Here is a 27,695-nt window from a genome sequence, read left to right as displayed (position 1 = left end):
AGTCATTGCCCGAACCGAGTTCCAGAGGCCCGCCAGCACCGCCTCCTCACGCCCGCTTCCGGGCCGTGGTTTCCGAAGACCGGAAATAACTCCGGGTGGGGGGGTGAAATGGGTGGAAGGGATTCATCACGCATGCGCGCAACAAGCTGGGAAGCACCCTGGCTATCGGCAGCTGTCTAGTATAACTTTTGTGGGAGCTTTTTTTTCTTTTTTTTTCTTTTTCGAGACAGGGTTTTTCTGTATAGCCCTGGCTGTCCTGGAACTCACTCTGTAGACCAGACTGGCCTCGAACTCAGAAATCCGCGTGCCTCTCCCTCCCAAGTGCTGAGATTAAAGGCGTGCACCACCACCGCCCGGCTTGTAGGAGCTTTCATAAAAAGCGTTCTAAACTCTTCAACAGTAAAGTGAATCCTGGCACTTATGATCCTTTTGGAAAGTAAATGCTTGAATGAATTAGATTGTCTTACAGAAAGGAGAGCGGAAAACACTAGAGCCTGGGGGTAGTGAGAACTAAACGAGAAAAAAAAAAAGAGCAAAGCCCCGTGAGACTTAGTCAAGAAATACCAGAAAAAGAAGTCCTACCCTAGCCAGAGTTCAGAGTGCTTCCCTAGCTTGCATGAAATCCTGGGTTCACTTCTCAGCACTGTGTAAGACTGGAGTGGTAGCGTAGGACAGGTGGTCACATAAAGCAGGCGTTCAAGGTCACCCTCAGCTATATAATGAGTTGGGTGCTAGCATAGATTCTGGGAAACTCTTGTCTCAAAAAAGAAAAAAATAAAAGTTGATTGTTGTAATCTCAGCACTGTTACGTTGATTTTAAAGACATCCAGGACTACTTAGTGAATTCCAGGCTACTCTCAACTACTGGGTATGACTGTTAGACTCTGCATTTTAAAAATTCAGATAGATACCCCAGTGCTTTCCTGGGTAGGGACACGTAAAGAAAAAGACCAGTCATCTCCTAGAGAGAGAAAAATCAGATTTTAATTTAACTTACATTTATTGCCTTAAATAGTTTAAAAGCTCATTTGCTAAAGGGGCTAAGTGGTGCTGGGACCTTTTATGTCCTTTAACCCTTATATTATTATCTCATTTAATCATCGTTCAGTGTAGATAGTAACTGCATGTTATAAATGAGGAAGATATGCTTCAGTACGAGTTTGAATTCTCCAGAATCACTCATGCCCGTGAGAAAAGAGATAGAACAGGTGTTTAAAGCAAGCTTCCCAGCTGCAGAAACATAGAAACATGAGGCATTGCTTTTGCTATTACATACATCATGTTCATTTCAGAGAGGATGGAGAAATGTGCCTGTAAATATTGCACTAAACTTTGGCAAATCCACAAGATACGCTGTTTTGTTTGTTTTTAAGTGGGGGTTGACGGGCGGGAATCTCTGGAGTTGGAACTGGGGTGACAAGGGCTAACTACCGAGCATTATCATTCTCAGTCTCCACGTTCTTATTTGACACTTTATTAGGTTGTTCTCTAATTGTCTCAAAGATCAACTATCTGCTTATGATAATAGAGTTCTCATCTGTTTATGCTGCAGCATCATGGCCTATTTAATAAATAGTATTATATTTGTCTATTTTCACATTAAATACATGATACAAATACATTATATTAAAAATATGTATAGCCTTCTTAACTTCTACTGAATCCTAGTTATTTCCACAAAAGAAACCACTTTTACATATCTCTACTGCAAGCTAGTTTAGTCTTGATAAGTAATATGTTTATACACCATTGGATGCCATAATCATCCTGAGATTCCATTTCTGACCTCCACTACAATGAATTCCAGTTTTGTGTGTGCTTCTGTGAATAAACCTAGAGCCTTGTACATGTTAGAAAAGTTCTGTATAACCCTGATGCATGCATAGCCTCACCAACAATAGATTTCATTGGATATACTTATGTTGAAAAGGGTGTTTACCTGAAATTTAGATTTATCTCATTATCTTAAATTTGTCTGGCAATCTTACTTGGTTTTCAATAGTTAGGCATCATTACTTTAGAGACTGTGAATAAAGTTCTGTTGGTAGAGTGCTTTCCTTGTTTGATTGAGACCATAGGTTCAATCTCCTGCACTGCCTGTTTATTTTCCTTGAATCAACTGAAGTTGTATACTTTTTTTGGTCAAAAACATCATATGTGATATATGCTTTTCATCCTTTTGCTTAAATGTAACTTTAATTCTCCTGCTGTAATTGTCTTCTCCATGGCTTATTGCCTCAGTCTGCTAACCTAGTCCTAGTCTTGGAAGCTTCTTTATAGTCTCCATTAAATCTTATCTAGGCCTAGAATATTTTAAGCTTCTGAGAGTTACTGGTGAATAAGCTCACCCTTCCTTATTCTTTCTGATCTCTGGCTGGCTGGTTCAACTCAGGTGTCCTGGCTCATACTCATCTTCAAGCTGACTGATTTAATCAATCAGCTACTCTCAGTTTCTGACTGAAACACTCTGTGTGGCTTCATACTCACTTTGGCAATATGTTCTAGTCTTTTGGCTGCTTCTGGTTCTCTGGCTCATCTGTCTAGCTTGTTCTCTCTCTGCAACCTGTCTCTCAATAACTGTCCCAGTAAAACTGCCTTCTTTCCTTTTGTCTCTGTGCTGTTTTCTTTATTCTCTTTCTTTCTTTCTTTCTTTCTTTCTTTCTTTCTTTCTTTCTTTCTTTTTTTTTCGAGACAAGGTTTCTCTGTGTAGCCCAGGCTGTCCTGGAACTCACTCTGTAGACCAGGCTGGCCTCGAACTCAGAAATTCGCCTGCCTCTGCCTCCCAAGTGCTGGGACTAAAGCCGTGGGCCGCCACCACCACCACCCGGCATCCAGCATCTGTGCTGTTTTCTTAAGTAGCCTCTTCCCAGCTTTCTTCTGGTGAGAGTTGGGTATATCCTATTCTGTCAAATCTTTCTTTGATTTATCACTTTGTCTGCCTTTCAGGTAGACATCACTTTCGAACATGGGTGCTTCCTTCTACATACTAACTTTACTTTCATAGTTTGGGATTAAAGGTGTGTGTGCTAAGGGCAGAACCACATCACATCTAGAAATAGATTGTTTTCAGGAAATAACACAATCTTGGGGTTCACAATGTGTTCAAATATTTTACAACACCTTTGCATACTGAGGCTCTTGATATCATTTTGTCCTATTATTTGTCCTATTATTATGATTATTTTATGTGCATGTTTTTGAACCCAAGACCCTTACTCTCATGGTCCCATTCAGTCGAGACATTTCCATGCCTCCAGACATGCTCTCCCTCATAGCTACAATAAGCCTTTTCTACCCATACCAGTACCATCATGTCCTTCCCCCCGCCACCCCCTCTTCTTTCCCTCTTTTTCTTTTTCTTTTTTTTTTTCGAGACAGGGTTTCTCTTTGTAGCCCTGACTGTCCTGGAACTCACTCTGTAGACCAGGCTGGCCTCGAACTCAGAAATCCGCCTGACTCTGCCTCCGAAGTGCTGGGACTAGAGGAGTGTGCCACCACCGCCTGGCCCCTCTTTTTCTATGTAATATCTTCTAATCTTCTAGTAACAAGAAAAGTACAAACACTTGTAAAACACTTAAGTATATATACGATAGATGGTGTAAAACGCCAGGTAGGAAGGTTAAGGAGAAAAGACTATAGATGCACTTCTGTGAGCCTTTTCAATTCTATGTTATTTCCTTTTCCCCCTTTCAATGTTCAGTACTGAACACAGAGCCTTACTTGTGCTAGGCATTCAGCACTTTAGAACTGAACTACGACCTCAGCCAAACATTGCAGTCCTAAACTGGATAATGGCCAGAGAAGACTTCACGCAGAACTTTGGAATTAATACCCAAATAAGCGAGTCATGAGGATCGTTAGGGACACAGCATTTTATGTAGAATAAAAGAAACAGGCAAAGTTTGCTCTGGAAGAGTAGATGGAAATCTATGCGCAGTAGGCAGGAGGAGGTCGTGAGAGATAAAGATCAGTGATAAGGCAGGTGACTAGCAGTAGTTTCTCTTCACACTGTATGTTTGCTTTGTATGACTAGGTCATATTTAATTTACATTTTATTTTGGGTCATTCTATATTGAGAGTACACTAAAGGGGAGCATGTTTGACCTACCAGGGCAATCCCCTTAAAGGAAACTAACTCACTTTCTCCCTGCAATTATCAGTTACTAATGCATTGCTAAGTCAAGAGTAAGAATTCATACCCATTGCCCCTCTCCATGCTGAGATTTTTGTCTTTTGCAGGTCTTTCCATGCTGTTAAAGTTGCTGTGAGCTCATATTTAAAACTGCCCAGAAAACTCTGGCTCTTACATTTTCTGCTTTGTGTCTTCTTTAATGATCACTGCTGGGTCTTGGAAGGAGGGGGTGTGATGAAATTATCCCATTTAGGGGTCAGTTCTCCTTAGTCTCATCTTCTGTGCTTTGGACATTTGTGGGACTCTGTGCGTCACTGCTGCAAGCAGAAGCTTCTCTGATGAGCGTTGAGAGGTGCATTAATCTATAGGGTTTAAAAGGATTTCCACGGTGCAGCTTGTAACGGATCACAGCAGGCCAAGATGGTTCCACGAGGGGAGATTTATTAAGAGAGTGGAGAGAGGGAGGAGAAAGAGAGAGGAGTAGGAGAGTAGAGGCCGGCCATGACCACGTGGAGAGAGGGGGAAAGAAAGGGGGGAGAGGAGACGATAACCTTCAGGTGCTGGGTCGAGAAGCCGGGGAGAGAGAGAGAGGAGGGGCCAAGCAGCCCCTTTTATAGTGGGCAGGGTTACCTGCCTGTTGCCAGGTAACTGTGGGGAGGAGCGTACCTGGCTGTTGCCAGGTGACTGTGGAGGTGGAGTTTAACAGATTACTAACAGGGTTAACAATAAGTCATTAGGAGTTGGTTTGATACTCTGTCCGTTTAGCGGAATAATTATAGTAGGCTCTACGCTGGGTCTGTGACCTGTCTAGCTGATTATGGTGCCAGGTATACGTTTCATTTTGTGGAGTGGAACATAAATCCAATCAGAAAGTGGTGGATTTATTCCCATGATGTTTCTGCCACTATTGCACCAAGGGTATGTCTTTCCAGGCTGCACATCACTGTACCTCACAGGATTCATGGCTGGGGTAAGACTGAGATTGCATTTCTCCTCTGGTAGCATACATATCACATCCTATTCTTTAGTTATTTCTATTGAGTGCTTCCTCCCACCTTTCTTTTTCTCATCAATTTAAGTGAAGTGACTTTTGCCAGATTTGTGGTAAGACTGTTCTTTTGTCTTTGTCAATTTTTATCCCATTTTTTTCAGCAGATATTTTAAATTTTTATGCAATAGAAGATGTGACCTTGATTACCCACCATCATAGGCATTTTGAAATTGGTATAGTCTGGTAACTTTAGGCAAATTGAACAACTATTTACCTGCCACAGTTCATGGTATTCATTTGTACCATTCTTATGAAAAGGTACGTGGCACTAAACACATAACAAAGCTTTTGTGACGATTAAATAAAGTAAATATGCATATTAAATAAAATAACCATGTAAAATGACTCTGGGAAGGTGTACACTGAACCACTCTACAGAAGGATGGTTAAGGGCTAACATTTCACACTATTTCTCTGTCTGGATTTGTTTTCTTTTTTTAAGGTTTATTTGTTTTGCAGGTATGAATGTTTTGCCTGCATGTTTGTACACACACACACACACACACACACACACACACACACGCACGCACGCCTGCTGGCCTTGGAGATCAGAAGAGAATGTCTGATCCTCTGAATGTTCTAGATGTTTGTGAACTACAGACCGGAAACTCTGCAAGAGCAACAAATACTCTTAACTTCAGAGCCCTCCAGATCTAATAATTTAATGCCTAAAGTCAACTATGGGTTTTGTAAGAACTCTAAAAGGGTCAGCGGGTTGAGGCACAGCAATGGAAAACTGGGAGTGGAAACGGACTGGGGAGCAAGCTCACCAAAGGCAAAACTTCAACTTGGTCCCGCCCACAAGCTCCGCCCTCGCCCCAGCCCTGCCGGGACTCCGCCCACGAGCCCCGCCCCTCCTCGGTCCAGCCCTCAGGTTCCAGTAAAGCCCTGCGGTCCTGCCGCCTTGCGGTACTCTTTGCTGGCTCTCCACCCTCACTCGACCTCTTCGGCGAGATAGCTTGTGAGTGCGTGACTTTTCCTAGCTCGGGAGCTGTGTGGCCCAGCCCAAGCCTGCAGCCTCTCGGGAAGCGGGCTGCTCCCGGGCGGAAAGACTTAGGGCCCTCAGCCTTCGCGCCGCTCGGCCCTCCGGGCCCCGGGCGCTGGAAGTGCTCCGTGGGTTTCCGGTGCCCACCCTGGGGACTCCTGAGTGTCGCGTGCTGTGTCCGCGGCCGACTGAGGTCCGGGGTTGGGGGTCATCCTGGGGCCGCGAGCGCCTCCTGGGCCTGCAGCTCGCGCACCTGGACAACCCTGGCAGGGATCGGCGGGCCTCGAGTGGAAGGGCAGGGTGGGGCGGAGGGTTACAGCCCCGAAATCTCGGCCCCGCTCAGCGGGGAAAGAGTGGTGAACCAGACGAACCGGTCCTGTGGAGGAACGGTGGAGGATAGGCTGCGTGCTCTGGGAAAAGGTGATTCTGAATTGGTGCAAAGCCGGGACTGCTTGAAACCCTAGCAGCTACTGCACCTGTACCAGCTTCGAAAGTCTGTCCAGGGCTTTGGACTCCCTGCACGCGGGACGTGGAAGAAGGGCAGTGGCATTTGTTTTGCAGACAGAAACTTGACCGAGCATAGTGTCCGTTAGAGCTGGCCCTAATGCACTAGAAGGTGATCAGCTTTTGTTTCTTTCTGTTGTCTGTGGCCGCCTCAGAATAATCAAATAGAGGGTAAAGTAGGGTTAAATATACCAGTGGACTCCAGTGATCCACCACCACTGTGTTAAGACCGGTTTTTATACATGGTTAGCTCACAACAAGTTTAAATGGGACTATTATCTTTTTCACTCCTCAGGAAACTGGAATTAACTTAGTTATGAAACTGTGAAAGTGGTAGCATTAGGTTTCGATTCAGGACTCTACGTTTTTTGTAGTATACGATTTACAAAAGTAAAAAGTATTCATTTCACGAGTAAGGCAGTGATTATCTGTCTAGTTTCAAGTATGTTCTGAGGTTTGTTAGCTGTCTAACCTTTGGGTGAGATATCTAATCGTTTAAGGTGTGTTTCTGTATTTGTATAGCACTGATATGTCATAGAGTTGTGAAGATTAAATAAAATGTAGATCACTCAGTGAAGTGTCTGGTACATAATAATTTCATTCATATATATATATATATATATATATATATATATATATTCACATACATCTTGTTCTTAGATATCAGATCTGAGTTCTACCAGTCATAGTTAAATAAAACCTGTTCAGCCTTAAAACACAGGTACAGGGAAACAGCACAGCTTAGGAAGAGGTAACAGAACAGTTGACCTATGATAGTAGTTGTAGTGACAACAATGGATCCTCAGATCAATCTGCTTTTCAAGGGCTTCTTTACCTCTGTTTCGAGAATTCAACCCACTCTAACCTGGAAATTTAGAGCCCCATCTCCCAAGATTGGACCATGCAGAAGTTCTCTGAATGAGGCAAAACTGAATTTCTGGTTTTTACAGATTAAAACATGCCTGGCACAGGAAGGGAAGGAAATATTCTCTTTCAGAATCTCTTCTCTGATCTTTCCCCCTAAAGCTGAGGTTCTAGATTGAGGGAGCAAAGTTATTCATTGCCTCTAAAGGTATGTTGATAATTGGACATCTCTTTTATCTATTTAACTTTACTTAGAACTGTGAACAGCTATAGACAATGATCTATAAAATAAAGCCTTTCATCCCAGCACTCAGGAGGCAGAGTCAGGTAGGTCTCTAAGTTTCAGGCCAACCTGATATATAGAGAGAGTTCCAGGACAGCCAGTGCTACACATAGAAACTCTGCCTCAAAAAACAAACACAAACAAACAAAAAAAAGCAAAACAAGAAAACTAACAATTATATATTTTAAGGTATTTTATGGGGCTGATGACCAAGCTCAGTGTAAGGGAGCTTGTCTAGCAAGCTGATGGCCTTGGGTTTAGTCCTCCAACACTAAACTGAACACATGTAATTGAATAAAATATTTATTAATGTTCTTTACAGTGAAATTTCATCTGCACTTGCATCTACTCAAGCACTCAGCTCATATTGTCTCTGTGACTTCTCAACTCTTTTTTATGCCTTTGTACATGGTGTTTTGTTTCTTGCTGTCTTTTGGTGCTGTCCTCAGATTCCATTTATAATTGTTAATCTGTCTCTTTTCCAAAAATTTCTTTCACTGATGAATTAAGTATACTTGGCAGCGGAGTCAAGAAAGATTATGTTGGATGTGAACAATAATTTCATGACATTAATGTTCATAATGAGGCACTATTCTTCGTCAAAGCATCATCTTGCTGGTGGATCTTTTAGTAAGAATCAATACCACTTCCATTAGTTCTGAGCCTCTTAAGGACTCCAAACCACTGTTAAGTCCTTTCTGAGGCCCTTATGTTACAGTCTAACTTTCTTCTAAAGTGCTTTTGTTTTGTTTTAATGTTTTTAATTTGTCTTTGTAGATACTGTTGCCAAGGTTAAAGCCTAAATGAACAAGGTAGAAGACTTGTAGAAGATTTGTTAAGAGTTGCCAAGAAAGAACTTAAATGACCACTTATCATAGATTTTATTTAACATTAAGTTTTTCATGCTGATAACGAAGGGAACTTATATATACATTTTGATAACATTCTGATAGCTAAATTTAAACTGTAGTGTAGCTATGTTGAACACTGGTTTAAATGTATCTGAAGAAAGCTGGGAGTGGGCTACAGGGATTTGATTTTTTTTTTTTCTTTTGGAGAGGCTTTTCATTCTTTTTATAACAGCTCAACTAAAAGGAATCATAACCTTTAAAAAGACATGAAAATTAACAGTACTATGGTCACACCAATTTGTTTGTTTGTTTGTTTTGTTGTTGTTTTTTCGAGACAGGGTTTCTCTGTATAGCCCTGGCTGTCCTGGAACTCACTCTGTAGACCAGGCTGGCCTCGAACTCAGAAATCCACCTGCCTCTGCCTCCCAAGTGGGTCACACCAATTTGTATAAGGTAAATAGCACATTAAGACAATTTCTCTATGAGGAAGGAATTTTACACAGTCACTTTAGTAAACCACTGTCTTATGAAATAGATATATTATGTCTATTTCCTGTAAAAATTACCAAAGCAAAAATGTGAGTGGTGAGGTTTATAGTGTCATCATATTAACTTCAGTTTTCTGTTTTGCTCTGTTTTTTTCTTTTCTTTTTTCTTGTGTATTTATTTGAGGCAAGAGTTTTCTGTGTAGCCCTGGCTATCCTCTGCTTCCCCTAAGTGTTGGAATTAAAGGTGTGTGCCACAACTACCCAGCCTCTTCTCTCTTTCTCCTTCTTTTTCTCTCTCTTTTCTTTTTCATATAGAGTCTTGAGTAGCCTAGTGGAAAGAGCAGAACAGTAAATGCAAGGATAACATTCACCTCGTGCCTCCACCTCTCAAGTGCTGGCATTACGGGTATGTGTAACCACACCCAGGTACTTACCGACTGAAGGTTTTGTTTTACAGTTCCTCTGAACATTAAGATGATATTGCTTTAAAGTTCCTGTTTGCAAATGTGAAAAGGAGTGGAAATTTATTTCTTTCTGGCTGGACATCTTTTTACTGTTTTTTCAAAACAGGGTTTCTCTGTGTAGTCCTGGCTGTTCCGGGAACTCTGTAGACCAGGCTGGCCTCAAACTCACAGAGATCCTCTTGCCTTTGCCTCCTGAGTGCTGGGATTAAAAGCTTGTGCCACCACCACCTGGCTTGGGATGATAAGTTTTAAAAAGAAGTGAAAATTTAAACAAATATTTCCTGGTGGTCTTGTCAGAAGAAATTTTTGAAATTCCTGTAAGTGCAGCATACCTGCAGTGTTTACTTTCTGTTCTGCTTTTCTCCTCAGCGTTGATTCCCATTAACCCTACTCAGCTCACTTACCTTTTCATCCTGTAATCACATTCATGTGAGAGTCTCCATATGTCAGCGTTGGTTCCCCAATGACTCAAAAGAGTGCCTGACACGGGGCAGGTGATCCTCAGGAATTGCGTGAACTGGTATTAGATGAGTAATAGTGTTATTAAATATTAATGATTAGGAGATGTAAAAGGATTTGCCAGAAAGTTAAAAACAGCTGTGATGTATATGGTAATCAATGCTGATGTGAATATTCTAGAAATCGGAGAATGTGTAAACATTTCATAGTTTTTGTTCAGTCAGTATATAATCATTTATTTATGTCGAGAATGCCAGCCCATGCTCTATTACTGAGTGATACCCAGAACGATAGAAACTTTCAAACATTGAGAATGAAAGTAGTAGTTGTTTTAGCTTTAAACCAAAGGAATTTGTTTATTTGGGGGTAAGGTCCTAGGCTGACCTTGAACTCATTTCTCCTGCTTTACCTGGCACAAAAGACCATCATGCCAAAAAGAACTTTTCTATCATTGTTCACTATGAACTAGAGAGGCACTATGTGACAAATGAAACTGATCTGAGCCAGCAGAGAGGTCTGCATATCCTGCTAAGAAGGGAAGATAGGGAGCCATATTTAAAAAGCAGGTGTGTAGAGTACAAACATAGTTCCCTGGTCATGCAGGAACCTCTGATGGTTCAACCCAGGGAAGTAACTAGAAGCAGAAACGTGACAGAGCTCCAGGCAAAGGAGAATTGTAAGGGCTTGAGTTTCGGTAGATCCCACGCCTGAGTACATTATCCACACTTCTGCTGCACAGCTGCCCCGCAGCCTTACTGCATCTCTACCTTACATTGACAGCTAGTGACCCTGATGTGTGTTGACATAAGGTGACTTGCAGCGTTGCTCCGTATTTTATAGCCAAGCATGTTAAGATGCTTGTTTCCTAAAGTGAGATGATATTGAGGTCCTGGTATTCTTGGTTAAACACCTGCATCAATTACTGTTCTCTCTGCAGTGAAAAATGACTACAGAAAGCAAATCTAGAAAGTGTAGTCTATGGCAGGCATGGGAGGTGGCTGCTCACTTTATACATGGCTGTGTTCAGAGAGCAGTGGATCCTGGCACTTCGCTTGCTCTCCTCATTTTTATTCAGTCTGGGACCCCAGCCCATGGGATGGTCTCATCACTATTGAGCATGGACTCTAGAAACTCCTTCATAGCTGTACCAAGAAGCTTGTCTCTTAGTGTTTCTACATCTCATCAACATGGCAGTCAGTACTAACCATCAAACTCCTAAGTGGACATCTGATGACCTGCTCCTTCAGGGGACTTCAGTGTATAGTCAGTGACATTCCTAGAACAGGGGTTAGAACAGTAGCAAAGCTTGGCATGTGTATTAAGTTAAAACTTTAATAAATAAGTTTCCTTCTTGCTTAGAATCAATCGGAATAATTTGTTTTCAGGATTTTTAGAGAATTTAAGGGAGGACTTGAGTTGGTAGTTCACTTTGTAGTAATAAAAGCAAGGTGTACATCTTAAGCTACTGATAAATTGTCACCATTTTTATTATTATTACCGATTGGCGTTCCTGAGTTCTTTGTGTCAAGATGTCATCAGCAAATCTAAACATCACTATCTAGATTTTACATCAAGAATTTGGAAACCTTTTGGGGAGGTGGCCTTGAACATATTAAAGATTCATTCTACTATTTCTCAGAAAAAAGTGTTTAGATTTATTTACATTATTTGTGTGTGTTTATCTGCTGTGTGTGTATAGATGTCCACAGAGACCTGAAAAGGGTGTCAGATTTCTTGGAGCTGGAGTTACAGGCAGTGGTGAGCCTCTTCCTTTTTCTGCTGTGATGTGTGCTGAGACACCATGGATGTAATAAAACTCACTTAACTCACTTCCTTATGCAGCATTGGCCTATGAGGCTGGGCCTGGTCTCTTGTTAGGGTGTACTACATTTTCACATTGTGAGTTTAGTCAGTTTCAGACAAGGCTCTCAGACTAGAGAGAAGGTATTGGTGTGTCATTTTACAGCTTTTTAGATAGTGGCTGATAGAGATTGAGCTTGAGCAATCCCACTCCCATTTCTCCATTTTGTTCTATATTTCTGGTATTTTCTGTTTCTTTTGAGTCCTTGAGTAGCAATTCCTATACAAGTTATATGTTCACTGTAGTTACGCTAAAGTAAAAGAATACAAACTGGAAGAGACGTTGGGCATTACCTGAAGATACTGAGTGAATTAGCATTCACAGTGGAAAAAGCAAGGCCAGGAGAAGTTAAGCCCCTGTCCACATGGCCACCGTCACTTGTCTGATCCAGAACTAGTGTCTGGTTTCCTTGTTGTTCCAATGACCCTTCTTGCTTGTTTCACATTAAGGTGAAAACAGTATTCTCTTCTCTGTCTTGGGTGATTTTATACTTGACATTTCCCATTTTCATTTCTCATATATTGTGGCAAGGATAGAAACAGCAACTAAACAGAAATAACATTTGGTGTCACTTTCTTTTCCATTTTTTTCTTCTGTCTCCTCCCCTCTCTCCTCTTCCCTCTCCCTTCGCCTCCCTTCCTCCTCCCCTTCCCTCTCTCTCTTAGACAAGGCCTTATGTATCCCAGGCTCAACTTGAACTTACTACTTAGTGGAGGCTGGATTTGAACTCCTGATCCTTTCACCACTACATCCCAAGTACTCTCACAGGCTTGTGTTACCACACCTAACTTTTTATTCTTTTGATATAAGACTCTTAGTCTCAGAGTATGGCTGCTTGCTTATTTGGATTCTGGGTGTATAAAAATTTCACTCTACCATTAAGCCAGATCTGGCTTTTAAGTGCAGTGTGTGTTATGGTTTGGATCTTACATGGCTCGCAGGATCTCATATGTTAGAGGCTTAGTCCTCAGGGCAGCAGTGTTTAAAGATGAGACTTTAGGAGGTGGTTGGACTACAGGGTCTCTAAATGGGTTTGTTTGTTTGTTTGTTTATGTAATTTTTCAGACAGGGTCTCACTATAGCTCTGGCTAGCCTAAAACTCACTATGTAGACCAGGCTGGCCTCAAACTCACAGAGACTTCCTGCCTCTGCCTTTTGAGGGATTTATACACTTAATAACTCATAGCTTAGTGAGGCTGTGTATATGTGTACATGTGTGTTTGCATGTTTGTGTATGTGCAGGTGATCAGGCATGGTGTGTATATAAGCCAGAAGTCAACCATAGGTGTTTTTCCTTGGGTGCTATCTGCCTTGGTCTTTTCAGGTTCTCACTGGCCTGGAGCTAGCTAAGGAAACTGCCTGGTCCCTGAGGGCCTGGAATCCACTTATCTCTGCTTCCCAGCACTGGGATTACAGACTAGTGCCACTGCACCTTGCTTTTTCAGGTGCTTTCTGGGGCTGGAACTGAGGCGTTCCTGTCTTCATGCATTCTCAGCAAGTACTGTTCTGGATAATCTGTCTCTCTAGCCCATGTATTGGGGGCTTAGCTGGAAAGGCAAGCCCTTTCTCTTTGATGTCTGGAAGCCATTACACAAACAATATTCTTCTGCTAGTTGTTTCTGTTTTTATGGAATGTCTGAACACATGCATATATGCCATCATGCATGCATGCACCCCAACTAAACAACCCACAATACTAACCAGCCATTGGCTATAACTTTTGAAACTATGAGCCAAAATATACCCTTTCTTCTAAAGTTTAGTTTTCTAAGTGTTTTTGTCATACGGACAGAGAGCTGAGTGACAGACAGTTCCCGAGAATCAGTGTTGCTGCTCTAAGATTGTCCAGCTCTATGTGCATGGTAGACATGTAAATGTGGGCATGCCCTAGAAAAGAGAAAAGGGGTCTGGAGAGATGGCTCTGCACTTAAGAACACCCAGATTTGCAGATTCAAGATTGCAGAGGACCCAGATTTGGTTCCAAGCACCCATATGGTTGCCCACAACCTCTAATTGCAGTTCCAGGGGTCTGATGCCCTCCTCTGGCCTCCACAGGCAATGCATGCACACAATCCAGTTAACACATGTAGACAAAACACTCAAGTATCAATAACGAATAAAAAAGAAAAAAGAAAAAAGAAAAAAGCCTTTCTTAGCATGAAGCAACATACAGACTAATAGACTGTCTTACAGAGGCATGGCTGTGTAAATATAAGCTGTACCACTCTTGGACAGCATGACGTTGTTCTGGCTATAGTTTAGGAGAAATATTAATAATTACAGCCTAAATATTAATTTAGTTATCTATTTAATATATTTAATAAATATTAATTATAATTGTAATTTTTATTACTTATTTACTGTACATCCAGATTGCAGCTTCCCCTCCCCTCCTCCAAGTCTCTCCGGGATCTAACCTCCCTCTCTCCCCACCCCTTTATTCTTCTCAGGAGAGGTGGCCTCCTATGAATATCACCCCGCCTTGGTAGATCAAGTTGCAGTAAAACTAGGTGCATTTCTGATATTGAGACTAGCTGAGGCAGCCCAGTTAAAATAATATAATTTTAAAGATCTATTTCATTATTCATTTGTGTCATGATAACTATTTTATTTGATATGCTAACAACAGAGCAATTATTACACCAAGCAAACATTAATTAGAGGCATTTTAATGCCCTGGGAGCATTTTGCCACAAGGAAATAAAACGTCTGGGTTGTAACTTTGGTCTTTGTATTTATTAGGTTAATAACCTTAGAGTAAAAAGTGTTGTGTATGTATGTTTATTACATAGCCAAGGCTGACCTGGAATTCTCTATATGATCAAGGACATCCATGGATTTCTGATCCTCCAGCTTCTACTTTAAGTGCTAGATTACAGGTGTAGGTCACTGTACATGGTTCTATATGGTGCTGGAAAGTAAACCCAGTGCTCTGTGCATGGTAGATAAGTATGCTACCAACAGTGCTATAGCCCTAATCCTCATCTAAGTTTGTAAAGGAACTAGTTTGTTGTTGTTTGTTTGTTTTGTTTTGTTTGTTTGGTGATTGGTTGGGACTTTTGAGCCCAAGGTGCCTTCATAGTCTCAACTTAGAATGTACTGAGAATATCTAGTGTATTAGTTTAACATATTTCTGTGTGTGATTGAGGGCATTTCCAGAAAGGATTAACCAGGTGGGAAGATCCATCCTGAATGTAGATGGCAATGCCTAGGGACTTGGGACCAGGTGTAATGATGGGAGGAAGGAGTAGAATGCATGGGCACTATTCTCTCTGCTTCTTGTTTAACATGAGGTGTCCAGCCACCTATGCTATGTATGCTGCCACTGTAGTGTATCTCCATATTCAAGACCAGTGGAACAGGCCTAAGGGGCCAGGGACCAAAACCATTCTCTTTGTTTATTTTGGTCTAATAGCACACTTACTCCTTCTCACTCCTACCCACGAACCTCCTGGAAAATAACTCTGATTAGGAACCTCTCTTACCTACAAGTGCATTATGACTGAATGGCAAATGGGGAAAAAATCCATTATCAAAATAAATCATTCCTCCGTCTAAATTATTTATTTTAAGACATGGATGAACAGGATTTCAGCAGAGGATAGGAGTGACCAAATACTTCAGGTTTCATCTCTGCCCCCCTTTGTGTTTTAATTTCACTTGATGTGCACAGTCTGTGGTTTTTTTAGGCAGAAAGGTAAGATTTGGGGAGAATGGTTGATGTTCAGTATGCTTACAGACTGTGGTAGCCAAAGGCCTCATGCTAAGTGTTTCCTTTGGTATTATCTCTATGATCCTGTAGAAAACATGCATAATCTTCTGTAGTTGCACACATATCCTTCTGATTGACCATTTATTGCAGAAAAATGACCTATTTTTTGTCCTCAAAGGATACAGAACATTTTTTTATGTTTTCCCATTATAGTGTATTCATGAATTACACTGTCTTCGTCACATGTCATATATTTGATAGTTACTGGAATGAAAGTATTTATATGAATGTTCGTGTTAGGAAAGTTCTAGGCCAAAATGTTTATTTACCTTTTTCTGCATTGGCCATTAAGTATAATGGGTTTCTGGAGGTAACTAGCATCAGGAAGCGGAGGTCTGACTCAATCTGGGGAATGGTGAGTGCTGCTTTAGAGGGACTTCGCTTCCTGGCCACAGTGCAGTAGTGGAATTGTCAGCACATTATTAAATAAGCCGCCATGCTGCCATGTTGTTTATATAGCCTTTGTTTGGGCATATTCAGGAGAGAAAAATAATGTTTTAATGAGACTGTTGTGAGAATGACTTTGCTTATAAATATTTGTATTCTTGGTTGAGTTCCCACCATCTTTAGAAACAAATTTTTTGGCTTGGTGCTATGCTTTGCACATGCTGATCTTTAACGGTGTCCTTAACAATCACTCTCATTCTATTTGTGAGAATGTAACCTACAGGACTCGAAAGCTATATGCAAAAGAAAACATGATACAACTTTTTTTGGAATCAAACTTATTAATTCTTTGGTAAATGCAGAGGGATGGTTATACATTTTTAAAATTAATGTATTTACTTTATATCCCAATAGTAGCTTCTCTTCCCTCATCTCCTCCCAGTTCTTCTCTCTCACCTCACTCATCCCCCTGCCATTTTCTCCTCCTTCCTTTCTTCTCAGAAAAGGCTCAGAAAAGGGGAGGCCTCCCATGGATGTCAACCCACCTTGGCATATCAAGTTTCAGTAGGACTAGGGAAATCTCCTTTTGTGGCTAGACAAGGCAGCCCAGTTAGGGCGAAAGGGATCCAGAGAGAGAGTCCCTGCTCCTGCCGTTATAGGAGTCTTACATGAAGTCCATGCACCACAACTGTTACATATTGCCAAGGGCCTTGGTCTGTCCCATGTATGCTCTCTATTTAGTGGCTCAGTCTCTTGTGGACCACTAAGTTCCCAGGTTAGTTGATTCTGTATCTTTCTTGTGGTGATCTTGACCTCTCTGGTTCCTTCAATCCTTTGTCTCCCTCTTCCATAGAATTCCCTAAACTAAACTCTGACTGATGTTTGGCTGTAGGTCTCTGCATCTGCATCTGCATCAGATGACAGTGATGCTAGATGCCTTTCTGTAAGTATAGCAGAATATCATTAATAGTGTCAGTGTAGGCACTCTCTCATGGGATGGGTCTCAAGATAGGCCAGTCATTGGTTGGTCATTCTTTCAATCTCCGCTCCATCTTTACTCCTGCACATCTTGTTGGCAGGAAAAAATTGTGGGTCTAAGGTTTTGTGGCTGGGTTGGTATCCCAATCCCTCCATTGGAAGTCTTTTCTGGTTGCCAGAGATGGCCCTTTTGGGGTTTGCATACTTCATTGCTGGGAGTCTTAGCTAGGGTCACCCTCATAGATTCCAGAGAGTTTTCATTGTCATAGTCTCCAACCATACCATCCTGATTGTACCCAATCTCTTCTCATAAAACTTTTTTCATAGACTTTGTGCCTGAGATGAAAACAATGTGCTTGACACATTCCAGATTTAGTTTACTTCTATGTGGAAATCTAGGCTTAGAAAGTCGAAGTGTGGTTTACATGTGGTTACACACCTGGATCTAGGTGCTAAGTTTAATGCAGGTGTGCATTCCTTCATATTCGATTTGTTCTTAAACAAGCCTGGCCTTGTACTTGTGATCTGCCTTTTTTAGCATCTTGAGTAGTATGAATATAGATAAGGTGTGTGACACTACACCCAACTTTCAAAATTTGATATTGTTTTTTAATACTGTACCAATCTTTTACTATGAAAGCCTCAGGAATTCAGGGGGTACAGTTGTATACGTTTTAAATATAGTGACTCATCCAGTCCTAGGACAATTATTTACATTATAGATGAGGGAACTGATAAGGATCTAGTCCTAGTCGCATAGTAAAGCATTAGAATGAGATTCCAAAGCATGTGATATACAGTCATGAACAAGGGAGAATTCCGCAGGGCTGAGTGTAATAGATGAAAAGGAGGGAAAGTAAACTGCATGTCAGGTACAGGTGAGGGCTGTGGGTTTGCACAACACTGTATACCAACTAGCTGTCTGAAGGAGACAGAGCAGATGTGTGTGAAAGCCTCAAGATAACACCCTTAGTTTATGCTTAGCTTCTCAGTGGGAGGAGGAAAAGATGTACTGGTTAATGGATTTAGGACCAGGTCCCCTTGCCAGCATATCAGCCTTCTAGGATATAGACAATCTCAAATTTACTGGGTTTGTGTTTTGCTTCCTTTCTGGGTTTTTTTTTTATTTTTTTTTTACTACCTTTTTTTCTTTCTGCTTTCAACCAACTGTGCTTCTTACCTATTTCACAGATTAAGGTAAAGATGTCAAGAAACCATGTTAACAAAGTGATAGAAGTGTTCCCTAACATCGTATGCACAAACTTCAGTCTGTTCTGTCAGACCCTCTGAACCTGTCCAGTCTCCTATCAGGTTTGTTTTTCTCCAGCTAGTTCACCATTATAGCTCATATTTTGGTGTCCTCTCTGTTTCCTTGTCCCACTTTTTCCTGTGTTTATGTTGTCTACCACTTTTGTTCAAATTAGATCCTTCTCAGCCCAGGCAGTGTAGGCACTGTCACCTTCATCAGCTTCTGTAGCTCTGTCTCTCTGCCTCTCTGCCCTTTATATCCATTGAGTACACTTTTTTTTTTTAACTGTTCAACATTTGCAGATGCTTTATTTTATTCTGTCTATCATCTGTTCTGTGTCAGAGTGACTTTCTTTTTTTTTTTCTTGGATATTTTATTTATTTACATTTCAGATATTGTCCCCTTTCCCCATTTCCCCTCCCTAGAACCCCCATCCCATCCCCCTTCCTCCTTTATGCTTTTATACCATTTTGACTACATACACGTGTTTAGGTCGGTTCTAGGTTGAGGGTCTAGCAATACAACAGATGCCAGTAATCAAGGAACAAGCAAGACAATAAACACCAATAGTCAAAGAAAAAGCCAGGCATTAAACCCAATTATGTGAACACTCCCGTGATCACTCTTTCTAAGGGCTTATCAGGATGACCAAAGTATCTGAGCCAACTTCCCTGTCCTAGCCCAAGGTCATTTTCATGTCTGAAGCCTACTTCCTTGTTCTAGCCTAAAATTTAGTTTCCTACCTGAACTTACTTCTTTGTTCTAGCCTAATATTTAGATTCCTGCCTGAGATTACTGACATTAGGCTGACACTGAATACACCATTAATCCTTACTCTAGTACTTAACTATTTGGACACATGTTAAAACGACAGAAAAGCAAACAAAACACAGACCGTCAAAGCTAAGTGCAATTTTGTAAAGGATGTAGAAGTTTTAATTTTATTGTAATAAAGGAGAAGATATTGTAGTTAAGAAAACATAGGAAGCAAATTGGGGATTTGGGGGAACTTTCATTCCTTAAGAAGAAGTTGAAGGTGAGCTGCATGACTTTCTTCTTAAAAATAACTTTTATCTATATTAAGACCAACTTTATTATTCTCATTGTTCAAAAATTTAGGAGTCCTACGTTCTACTGTTGACTTTTAACATGTACTGAGGTTGTTGCTGAGAAAGTAAATAGTGGGGCTGGAAGGATGCTCTCAGTCTGAACAATAAAGTGTTCGCTTCTCAAGCATAGGAACTGAAGTTTGGATCATCCATCATCATCCATATAAAAAAGTGTCTATGACCCCCAGCTATTGGCGAATGCAAAGAACTTATTGGTCAGCCAGCTTAGCCAAACTGATGAACTTAGAGTGTTTTAAAATGAGAGTAAGTAGTTGAGGGAGACATTTGACATTGATCTTTGACCTCTAAATTCTTCCTCACTGACACACACATCTGCACAGCCACATGAACAGTCATACATCAAGTAATTAATGAGTTATTTTGAAATTGTCAAAGGATCTTATCTTTTTTACTTGTGCTTGAAGAAACATTTTACACAGCACATAAAAGCTTCTGCCATTTTAAACATTAAACATGATGCTAGGTAGATTTATTCCTTTATGCTCAGAGCTCAGAGTCCCAAAGTAGAGAGGACTGAGTACTCCAAATAGAAAGGATATTTGGGAGGAACTGCTTTTCAGCCCAGAACCTATACTACCACCATGAACTTTTACTTTATGCGAGACAGCTGGCTCTGTTGCCATATATTCAGGGAGCATAGTAAGTACTCTGTTCCTCTTCTTGGTGATATCATGGCACTTTTCCAAGGAGGAAAGCATCTCACTCTCAGTACTGAAGGCTTTTCCTACCCCTACCCCTCCTTTTTTCTGGAATTTTTCTTTTCTTTTTTTCTTTTTTAATTTTTTTAAAAATTTATTTAACGTATAAGTGCTCTGCTGCATATACATCCATAGGCCAGAAGATGGCATCAGATCCCATTATAGATGCTTGTAAGCCACCATGTGGTTGCTGGGAATTGAACTCTGGACCTCTGGAAGAGCAGATAACAGCTGAGCCATCTCACCAGCCCTGGAATTTTTATTTTCAAGACAGGGATTCTCCACATAGTCCTGGCTCTCCTGGAATTTACCGTCTGCCTCACCCTCATTCCTCTCCATGCATTATTCAGTGGTTAAAGAAGGGGAGGTCTGTAGAAGTTAGGCTACCTGGTATTTCTTGGCAAGCCATAGCAAATCAGCTACAGTAAATTGCTGAGTGCTACTGTGGAACATTCTCATTAGAATCATCTAGAGATGATACCCAAGTTGCACCTTAAACAACATAGATAGAAAAAAACAGATAAATAGCAAAACATTATCAGACTGGACATTTACAATGTCTAGCAGGAATGACTAGGGAAGCCTTAAGAACCTGTCATGCTGGAGTTCCTTCCTGGAAAATCCAGGAAGAGCATCTCCATGTATGAGCATTTTGGTTTCTCATTCTCAAAATAATTCTGTTGGTAAAGATTTGCCTTTTAGCTGTTTATAAATGCCCATTGGGCATTTACTTTCGTCATTTCTTCCTGTCACTGAGGTAAGGAGTCAGCCTGCTCCCAGAGAGTATCTCAGGGAGCACTTGATAATTACTGCATGAGTTTGAGAGCTTGCTATCTGAGTCAGCTCTAAATAGAACATGACAATTTATCAATATATTTTGTAGTACATTATATAAGCAGAGGATTAATGCCTTAATTGCTATTTTGAAAGTACATTTTACTGCTGGATGGTGAGTAAGCTTTACTCCACAGAAGAATAAAGTATTACTGGACTAAACTACTAAAGATCTTTATTCCCAAGAGGTCCAAGTAGCAGTGCCATTCTAGCAGAGCTGTTCAGTAAGTCCCTGCTGACCATTTGCCTTAGGAATTCGGCTCTCTCCATTAAGAGTTTTAGAATGTTTTCTTAATGATACTGTTTCTCTTTGGTTCTCCCATAGCTCAAGACATGGCTGCCCAGTGTGTCACAAAGGTGGAACTAAATGTTTCCTGTAACCACCTTTTGGATGCAGATGTAACATCAAAGTCGGACCCTTTATGTGTATTGTTTTTGAACACGAGTGGTCAACAGTGGTATGAGGTAATCCTGAATAATTTGGGTGAAAATTGGCCCATATTTCTTTTGACAATGTTAAGAGTCTATGTTAAAATGTTAAAAATAATACCACAAGACTGACGAGATAGCTTAAGAGCTCTGGCTGGTATTCCAGACAACCTTGGATCTATTCCCAGCATCACATGGTGGATCAACCACCTATAATTCTAGTTCCAGGGTATCTAACACTCTCTGCTGACTTGCAGGCACAGTACCCTTGTAATACCCAGATGTATGTGCAGGGGAAGCAGCATACACATTAACAGCAGCAGCACTGGACCATCTCATCTGTTAGTGCATTTTTTTTTTACATATTTGTCTTTGATAGCACAGTTCTTTCATGTACATAGAGAAATTTCCAAAAGATCATTGATAAGTAGGCCAATGAGATGGCTAAGTTTAATTTCCAGAACCCATGTAGCAGAAGGAGAGAACTGACTTTTCAGTTGTCTGTTGACCTCCACATACATGTCATAGTACTGTGCACCTCACATATACATACATTTTAAGACATTTAGTCTTCAGGCTTATGTGTAATTATATTTAGTACATAGAGATGCTAAAAATCTGTACTTCTTGGATCTGAAAAAAATCTCTTATTTTTTTTTTTTTTTTGTGGGGGGGATGAGTATAGGTTGAACGGACAGAAAGGATTAAGAATTCTTTGAATCCCAAATTTTCTAAGACATTTGTTATTGACTACTACTTTGAAGTGGTTCAGAAGTTGAAGTTCGGAATCTATGACATCGACAACAAAACTATCGAGCTGAGCGACGATGACTTCTTGGGAGAATGTGAAGTCACTCTTGGACAAGTGAGTGTGCAGTTCTGTTGCCGTCTGTTTTGGTTTGTTCAGAATGTTTGTTGATATAGCATCTCACTACTTAGCAGTGGTTGACGTCCTCATTGCTGAATCACCCAGTCTGGCTTTAAACTTACGCTAACCCTTCAGCTGCTGTTTTCCAGAGTGCTACGATTACTGGTATGTGCTGTTACACCCAGCTATTTTGTATAGATTTTAAACCAAAAAGTTGTGTGTTTCTGATAAACATTCTGTCATAGAAAGTGTGCTTTTGCTGTGAAGAGACGTCATGAGCACAGCAGCTGTTGTAAAGGAAAGCATAATTGGGCCTGGCTTACAGTTTAGAGCATCAGTCCATCATTTTCATGATGGTGTCACGCAGACAGACACAGTACTGAGAGTTAAACATCGGGATCCACAGGCAGCAGGAAGAGAGAGACACTTGGCCTGGCTTGAGCATTTGAAACCTCAAAACCCACCTCTCCTAGTAACACACTTCCTCTAACAAGACCGCACTTTGTAGTCCCTGTCAAGGAGCATCACTCCCTAATGAAACCACCACAAGTTCTTAGTATAAATTTTTAGTTGGTAACCCTGTAATAGCCCTCTTAGACATCAGTTGCATTAGGTCAGTGTACTTTCTAGGTTAACCCCAGTGAGATTCTAGGACAGTAGTTCTCAACCTTTCTAATGCTGTAACACTTTAATATAACCCCTCATGTAGTGACTTCCAATGGTAAAATTATTTTTATTGCTACTTTGTAACTGTAATTTTGCAATGTCCTGAATATAATGCAAATATCTGTGTTTTCTTATGGTCTTAGTTGACCCCGTAAAAGGGTCCTGTGACTCCCAGAGGGGTTACAACCCAAGGTTGACAACCACTATTCTAGGGTTGTTCTGTAGAGAGGCCCTTCAGCTTTGGTTTAGGCTCTCTCCTTTTAAATGCATTTGAATTTTCAAAAGATCATTTGGGTCTTGGTGGGCAATTTTTTTCTTTATACCACTGCAAAGCAAATGATTTCTGGTTAACAATACTGATATCTTTAGACAGTTATGCCTGCTTTCTCAGCATTTTCATAACCTGTAACATTAAATTTTCATTTTTCCTTGATGTGTTTTTTTAAACATTTTTCCTTGTTGCCAGTTGTTTTTTCCTACTGTAGACCTACCTGGGTCAGAGCAGTGAGCGGTAACCATCACACAGCCTGGGTGCTCGGTCTTGAGATTTTTCTCCACCAAACATATTAGACTATTACTTTTGAGTTCAGCCTCACCCTGTCTCATGGCATGGGCAAACTGTGGCCAGATTCTTTGCTAAAATATACCATCACTAGCCTTTAGCCCCAATTGTGAGAGTCTTTGTTCACCTCTGAAACCTCACGATCCAAGTCTGTACTGTTCACATAGCACAGCATTCTGGCATTCTACATTGCCACCAGTTGACCCACTGAGTATTGCTTTTAGGATTCTAGGGTTTTTCTAGCACTCTTTTTACAGTTCCAAACTCTTTTACATTCCAAACTCTTTTTACAGTTCTCCCACAAACTAGTTCCAAAGACTTTAGGAACACAGGGCCAGGCTTATCCCTGCAGCAGCCCTTCTTAGTCACCATTGTGCTGTGTTAGCTAGTGTCTCATGGCAGTCATGAAATATCTGACAAAGGACCTAAGGAAGAATGGGTTCATTTTTCTTCAGGCAGGGTTTATTTTGTAGCTCCTGGTTTGAGCCAGGGTGGGTCATTCACCGTGTAGCTCCTTTTTGGAGTGAAGGTGATAAGATCTTTGAAGATCCTTCATGAGATAAATAGGTTTTTTGTGCTATTACCTTTTCTCATTGCTGTGACTAAATGCCCAACAAAAGCAGCTTAAAGAAAGATTTATTTTGGCTCACAGTTTGAGGTTGTAGTCCATCATGGAGGGAGGCATGACAGGCGGGTTTCAGCTCAGTGTTTGTGTAAGAGATGAAATTCTGGACTTTTTCCCATTCTGAGGAAGGAGCTAACATTTCAGGTAATGAACAGCCTAATGCATAAACAGATAATATCTGCCAGACTGAAGGCTTTGGAAACCTTTTCAAATGGGTTGTAAATGTGGAGATACATTTTAAATGTCTTTAAGGGATACAGTTTTAATGTCCCTCTAATGATTTTAAGTGAACTTTATATTCTACTTCTTTTTTTTTTTTTTAAGTATTCAGTTCATTAACTCAAGTGATGAAGTATTACTTTTCACCTTTGACAGATTGTTTCCAGTAAGAAGCTAACTCGACCACTGGTGCTCAAAAATGGGAGACCTGCAGGGAAAGGGAGTATTACGGTAAAGAAAATATCTTTTGCTTCAAGAAGTAGTCTCTTAAGTCTAATAAGCAAATAATCTATAGCCATGTCTGATCAGTTGATCTTGAACATTGCATTCCATTCAATCTTGCCTGTCATCACTAATGGAAACTTCAATGCTAACAAAAGACAACAATGAATTGTAGGAATTCCTTCAGTTGTTTTAAGTTGTCCATCAAGGTCAGGTGTGCCTCTTCCATGAATGTGTCAGTTCCTAAATTAGAGAAGAAAGGTTTAGTACTGAGTTAGGTTGGTTCTCTATATGGGATATGTGGTCCTCTTACCGCATGAAACCTTTCCATGGTGGGTCTTATTCTAAATGGATATTATAATACAACTATTGAACTATAAACTAGTATCCTGGCCTGGTGGTGTATTCCTGTTATTCTAGCACTCGGGAGCCTGAGGCAAGAGAATCACCAAAAGTTCAAGGCCAGCCTGGTCTATTCAGTGAGTTCCTGATTAGCTAGAGCTAAATGATGATGCTGTGTCTCAGAAGTAAAAAAGGGGGTGGGGGGAGGAAAAACAAAACAAACAAAGAAATCAGAACCAAACAAAAAGTTATAGAAACTCTGTATCCTGGCTTCTTGTCTTTTTATCTTCTGCATATCATCAAATGCAGGGTTTCCATGGCTCATTACTTAGCTATGAGCAAAGAATATATATGCTTTGCCATACTTTAAATTTACAGTTAGTATGATAACAAGCTTTTAGATACCTTTTCTTGTAGTGTTTCCTTCATCAGTGATAGTATTCTAACTAGTTTTCTGTGATACGGAAGCCTGGTTATAACAATTATCAGGTATATTTTTTCAGCAGCTACTTGTCTCCATCTTAGATTTCCAGGAGCACAAGAATATTTAGACTTTTGAGAGTGTTGACTTTTGCACTCCAGTGAACTTTATCAATAGCCTAGGATTTGACTTAGAGTAGAGTGGCTCTTGGCAGTTACACCAGACGAAAAGTAATGGGCTCATATTTTACTTTAGAGTTCTATGGTTAGGATTTATTTATTCTTCCTTCTCAATGTGTGCGGATTTTTAGCTGGTTTTGAATAAAGGACATCTGTCCTTCAGTCTTCTGGTACTTTGTTCTATGGAGAGGATTATGTAGTTTTTTTTCTGGTCATTACTTTTATCCTTGAACATTCTTGACCATATTCACAGGGGAAATATGTTTACAAACACGTTGTATAATAAGCACTGCATACCTCACCCCTCCTATACACACATGTGAAACTTGGCTTTCTAAGGAACCACACTTAAAAACACTTTTGTCAATGGATGATGCTTGCCTAACTTGTGCCACATCCTGGAGTCAATGCCAAACTGCAATACAATAAAAAGAACATGCTTAGTTCATATGTATTCATTTTCTTTCACCTTCTTTATATACTTGTAGATTTTAGCAGAAGAAATAAAAGATAACAGAGTGGTATTGTTTGAAATGGAAGCCAGAAAACTGGATAATAAGGTAGGTACATTTTGTGTATTGTGTAAGGAAAGGATCCCCTTTGAGGCATTAACAACACAGTTAGCATGAACTGTTCATCTGAGCAGAGCATCCTTCCTCCCTCCCTCCCCCTCCCTTTCTGCTTCTCCCTCACTCCTCCTCTGACTATCCTTAAACAGCACCCATTTCCCTTCAGCTTTTTCCTGAAGATGAAATTAAAGATTAAAAGAATACAAGCATTAACATTACAGTAAAGTTTAAGAAAGTACTTTAGTAACCTTTAGGGGAAAAGCAAAATGCCTGTGGTTTATTAATTATAAAATCAGTTGATGCTTTTGCATTTCTTTCTTTTTTTTTTTTTGTTTTGTTTTGTTTTGTTTTTCGAGACAGGGTTTCTCTGTGTTGCCCTGGCTGATCTGGAACTCACTCTGTAGACCAGGCTGGCCTCGAACTCAGAAATCTGCCTGCCTCTGCCTCCCAAGTGCTGGAACTAAAGGCGTGCGCCACCACTGCCCGGTGCTTTTGCATTTCTGTACTTGAATACATATCAGTATACAGTGTTCTTTACCAGTTTTGTTTACTTTAAAACTTAACTTGAAAGTGTCTTAAAAGACTAGTTTCCAGAGGCTTTAAAAATTAACATATGTACATAAATACAATAGCACTTTTTAAAATATTATATTGCCATTTGTGGTGATACACACCATCAATCCAAGTATGTGGGAGACAAGGGCAAGAAGATCTCTAAGAGTTCTGGTCAGCCTGGTCTACAAAGTGAGTTCCAGACCAGCCACAACACATAGCAACAATGGTATACTGTCTCAAGAAAACGGAACAAAATGAAAAAACAAACAAACAAAAATCATCCAAGAAATACTGTGTTCTATCACCCATCTCTAACAGTTATGATTCATGGTGAATCTATATCCACTATGTTTTTCTATGTCCACTTTCCCTCTTCCCAGATACTATGTCATCTTGCACACAAATATTTTGAGATGTTTCTAAAGACCCTTTAAAGTGTAATTATTTAAATTGCCTCTTAAGATAATTTTTGATGTATAAATTCTTCTTTGTCATGTCTTTCTTGCCATCTGTCACTCACTCTCTCCTTTCTTCCTTCCCCACCCCTCGTCCATTCACTTGTCTATCTGTACATTTAGGGAACAGGTTCCTCTGTCCTGTAGAAGTTTGTACATTCAGCATGTAGCTAATAAATCCCTGTGGTGTCATTTCTCTTGCTTTATTTCCTGTTCCCTGACTACAGTAAGCGGATCTGATGGTACTTTAAAGTATTGTCAAACAGTTTGAACAGTTGTGGTGTGTAACTCTATCAGGGGCTTAATACTGTGTTGTGTTTTGGTAATTTACATTGATGATAGCTATCTGTATATGTTATATTCTTGCAGGTCTACGAAACAATGATATTCTTAGTAAGAAATGCTTCTATTAGAGATATGTTTCCCCAAACTAAATCAATCAATAGCTTACTCGCTCTCTCTCTCTCTCTCTCTCTCTCTCTCTCTCTCACCCCCCCTTGCTCTTGCTCTCTCACTCTCATTTATTTTATTTTATTTTATTTTATTTTATTTTATTTTATTTTATTTTATTTTATTTTATTTTATTTTATTTT

At 40.3% G+C, this 27,695-nt stretch overlaps 1 protein-coding gene across 1 annotated transcript in view; it reads left to right on the top strand.

Moving 5' to 3' along the window:
• Positions 1–6,039: 6,039 nt before the first annotated feature.
• The window catches only part of Cpne3 (copine 3), a 49,742-nt gene continuing 28,086 nt past the window's right edge, over positions 6,040–27,695 (top strand). Inside the window, exons 1-5 of the mRNA XM_028779798.1 lie at positions 6,040–6,144; positions 21,316–21,455; positions 22,105–22,284; positions 24,516–24,590; positions 26,012–26,083. Coding sequence (XP_028635631.1) covers positions 21,324–21,455; positions 22,105–22,284; positions 24,516–24,590; positions 26,012–26,083 — 459 coding nt within the window. The 5' untranslated portion in view covers positions 6,040–6,144; positions 21,316–21,323. The remainder of the gene's footprint in view (positions 6,145–21,315; positions 21,456–22,104; positions 22,285–24,515; positions 24,591–26,011; positions 26,084–27,695) is intronic.

The sequence above is a fragment of the Grammomys surdaster genome, unplaced genomic scaffold (genome assembly GCF_004785775.1).
Source record: "Grammomys surdaster isolate TR1022 unplaced genomic scaffold, NIH_TR_1.0 97, whole genome shotgun sequence".
Classification (NCBI taxonomy): domain Eukaryota; kingdom Metazoa; phylum Chordata; class Mammalia; order Rodentia; family Muridae; genus Grammomys; species Grammomys surdaster.
Note: the sequence above shows the minus strand (reverse complement) of the source record. Positions and strands in the feature narration are given on the sequence as shown.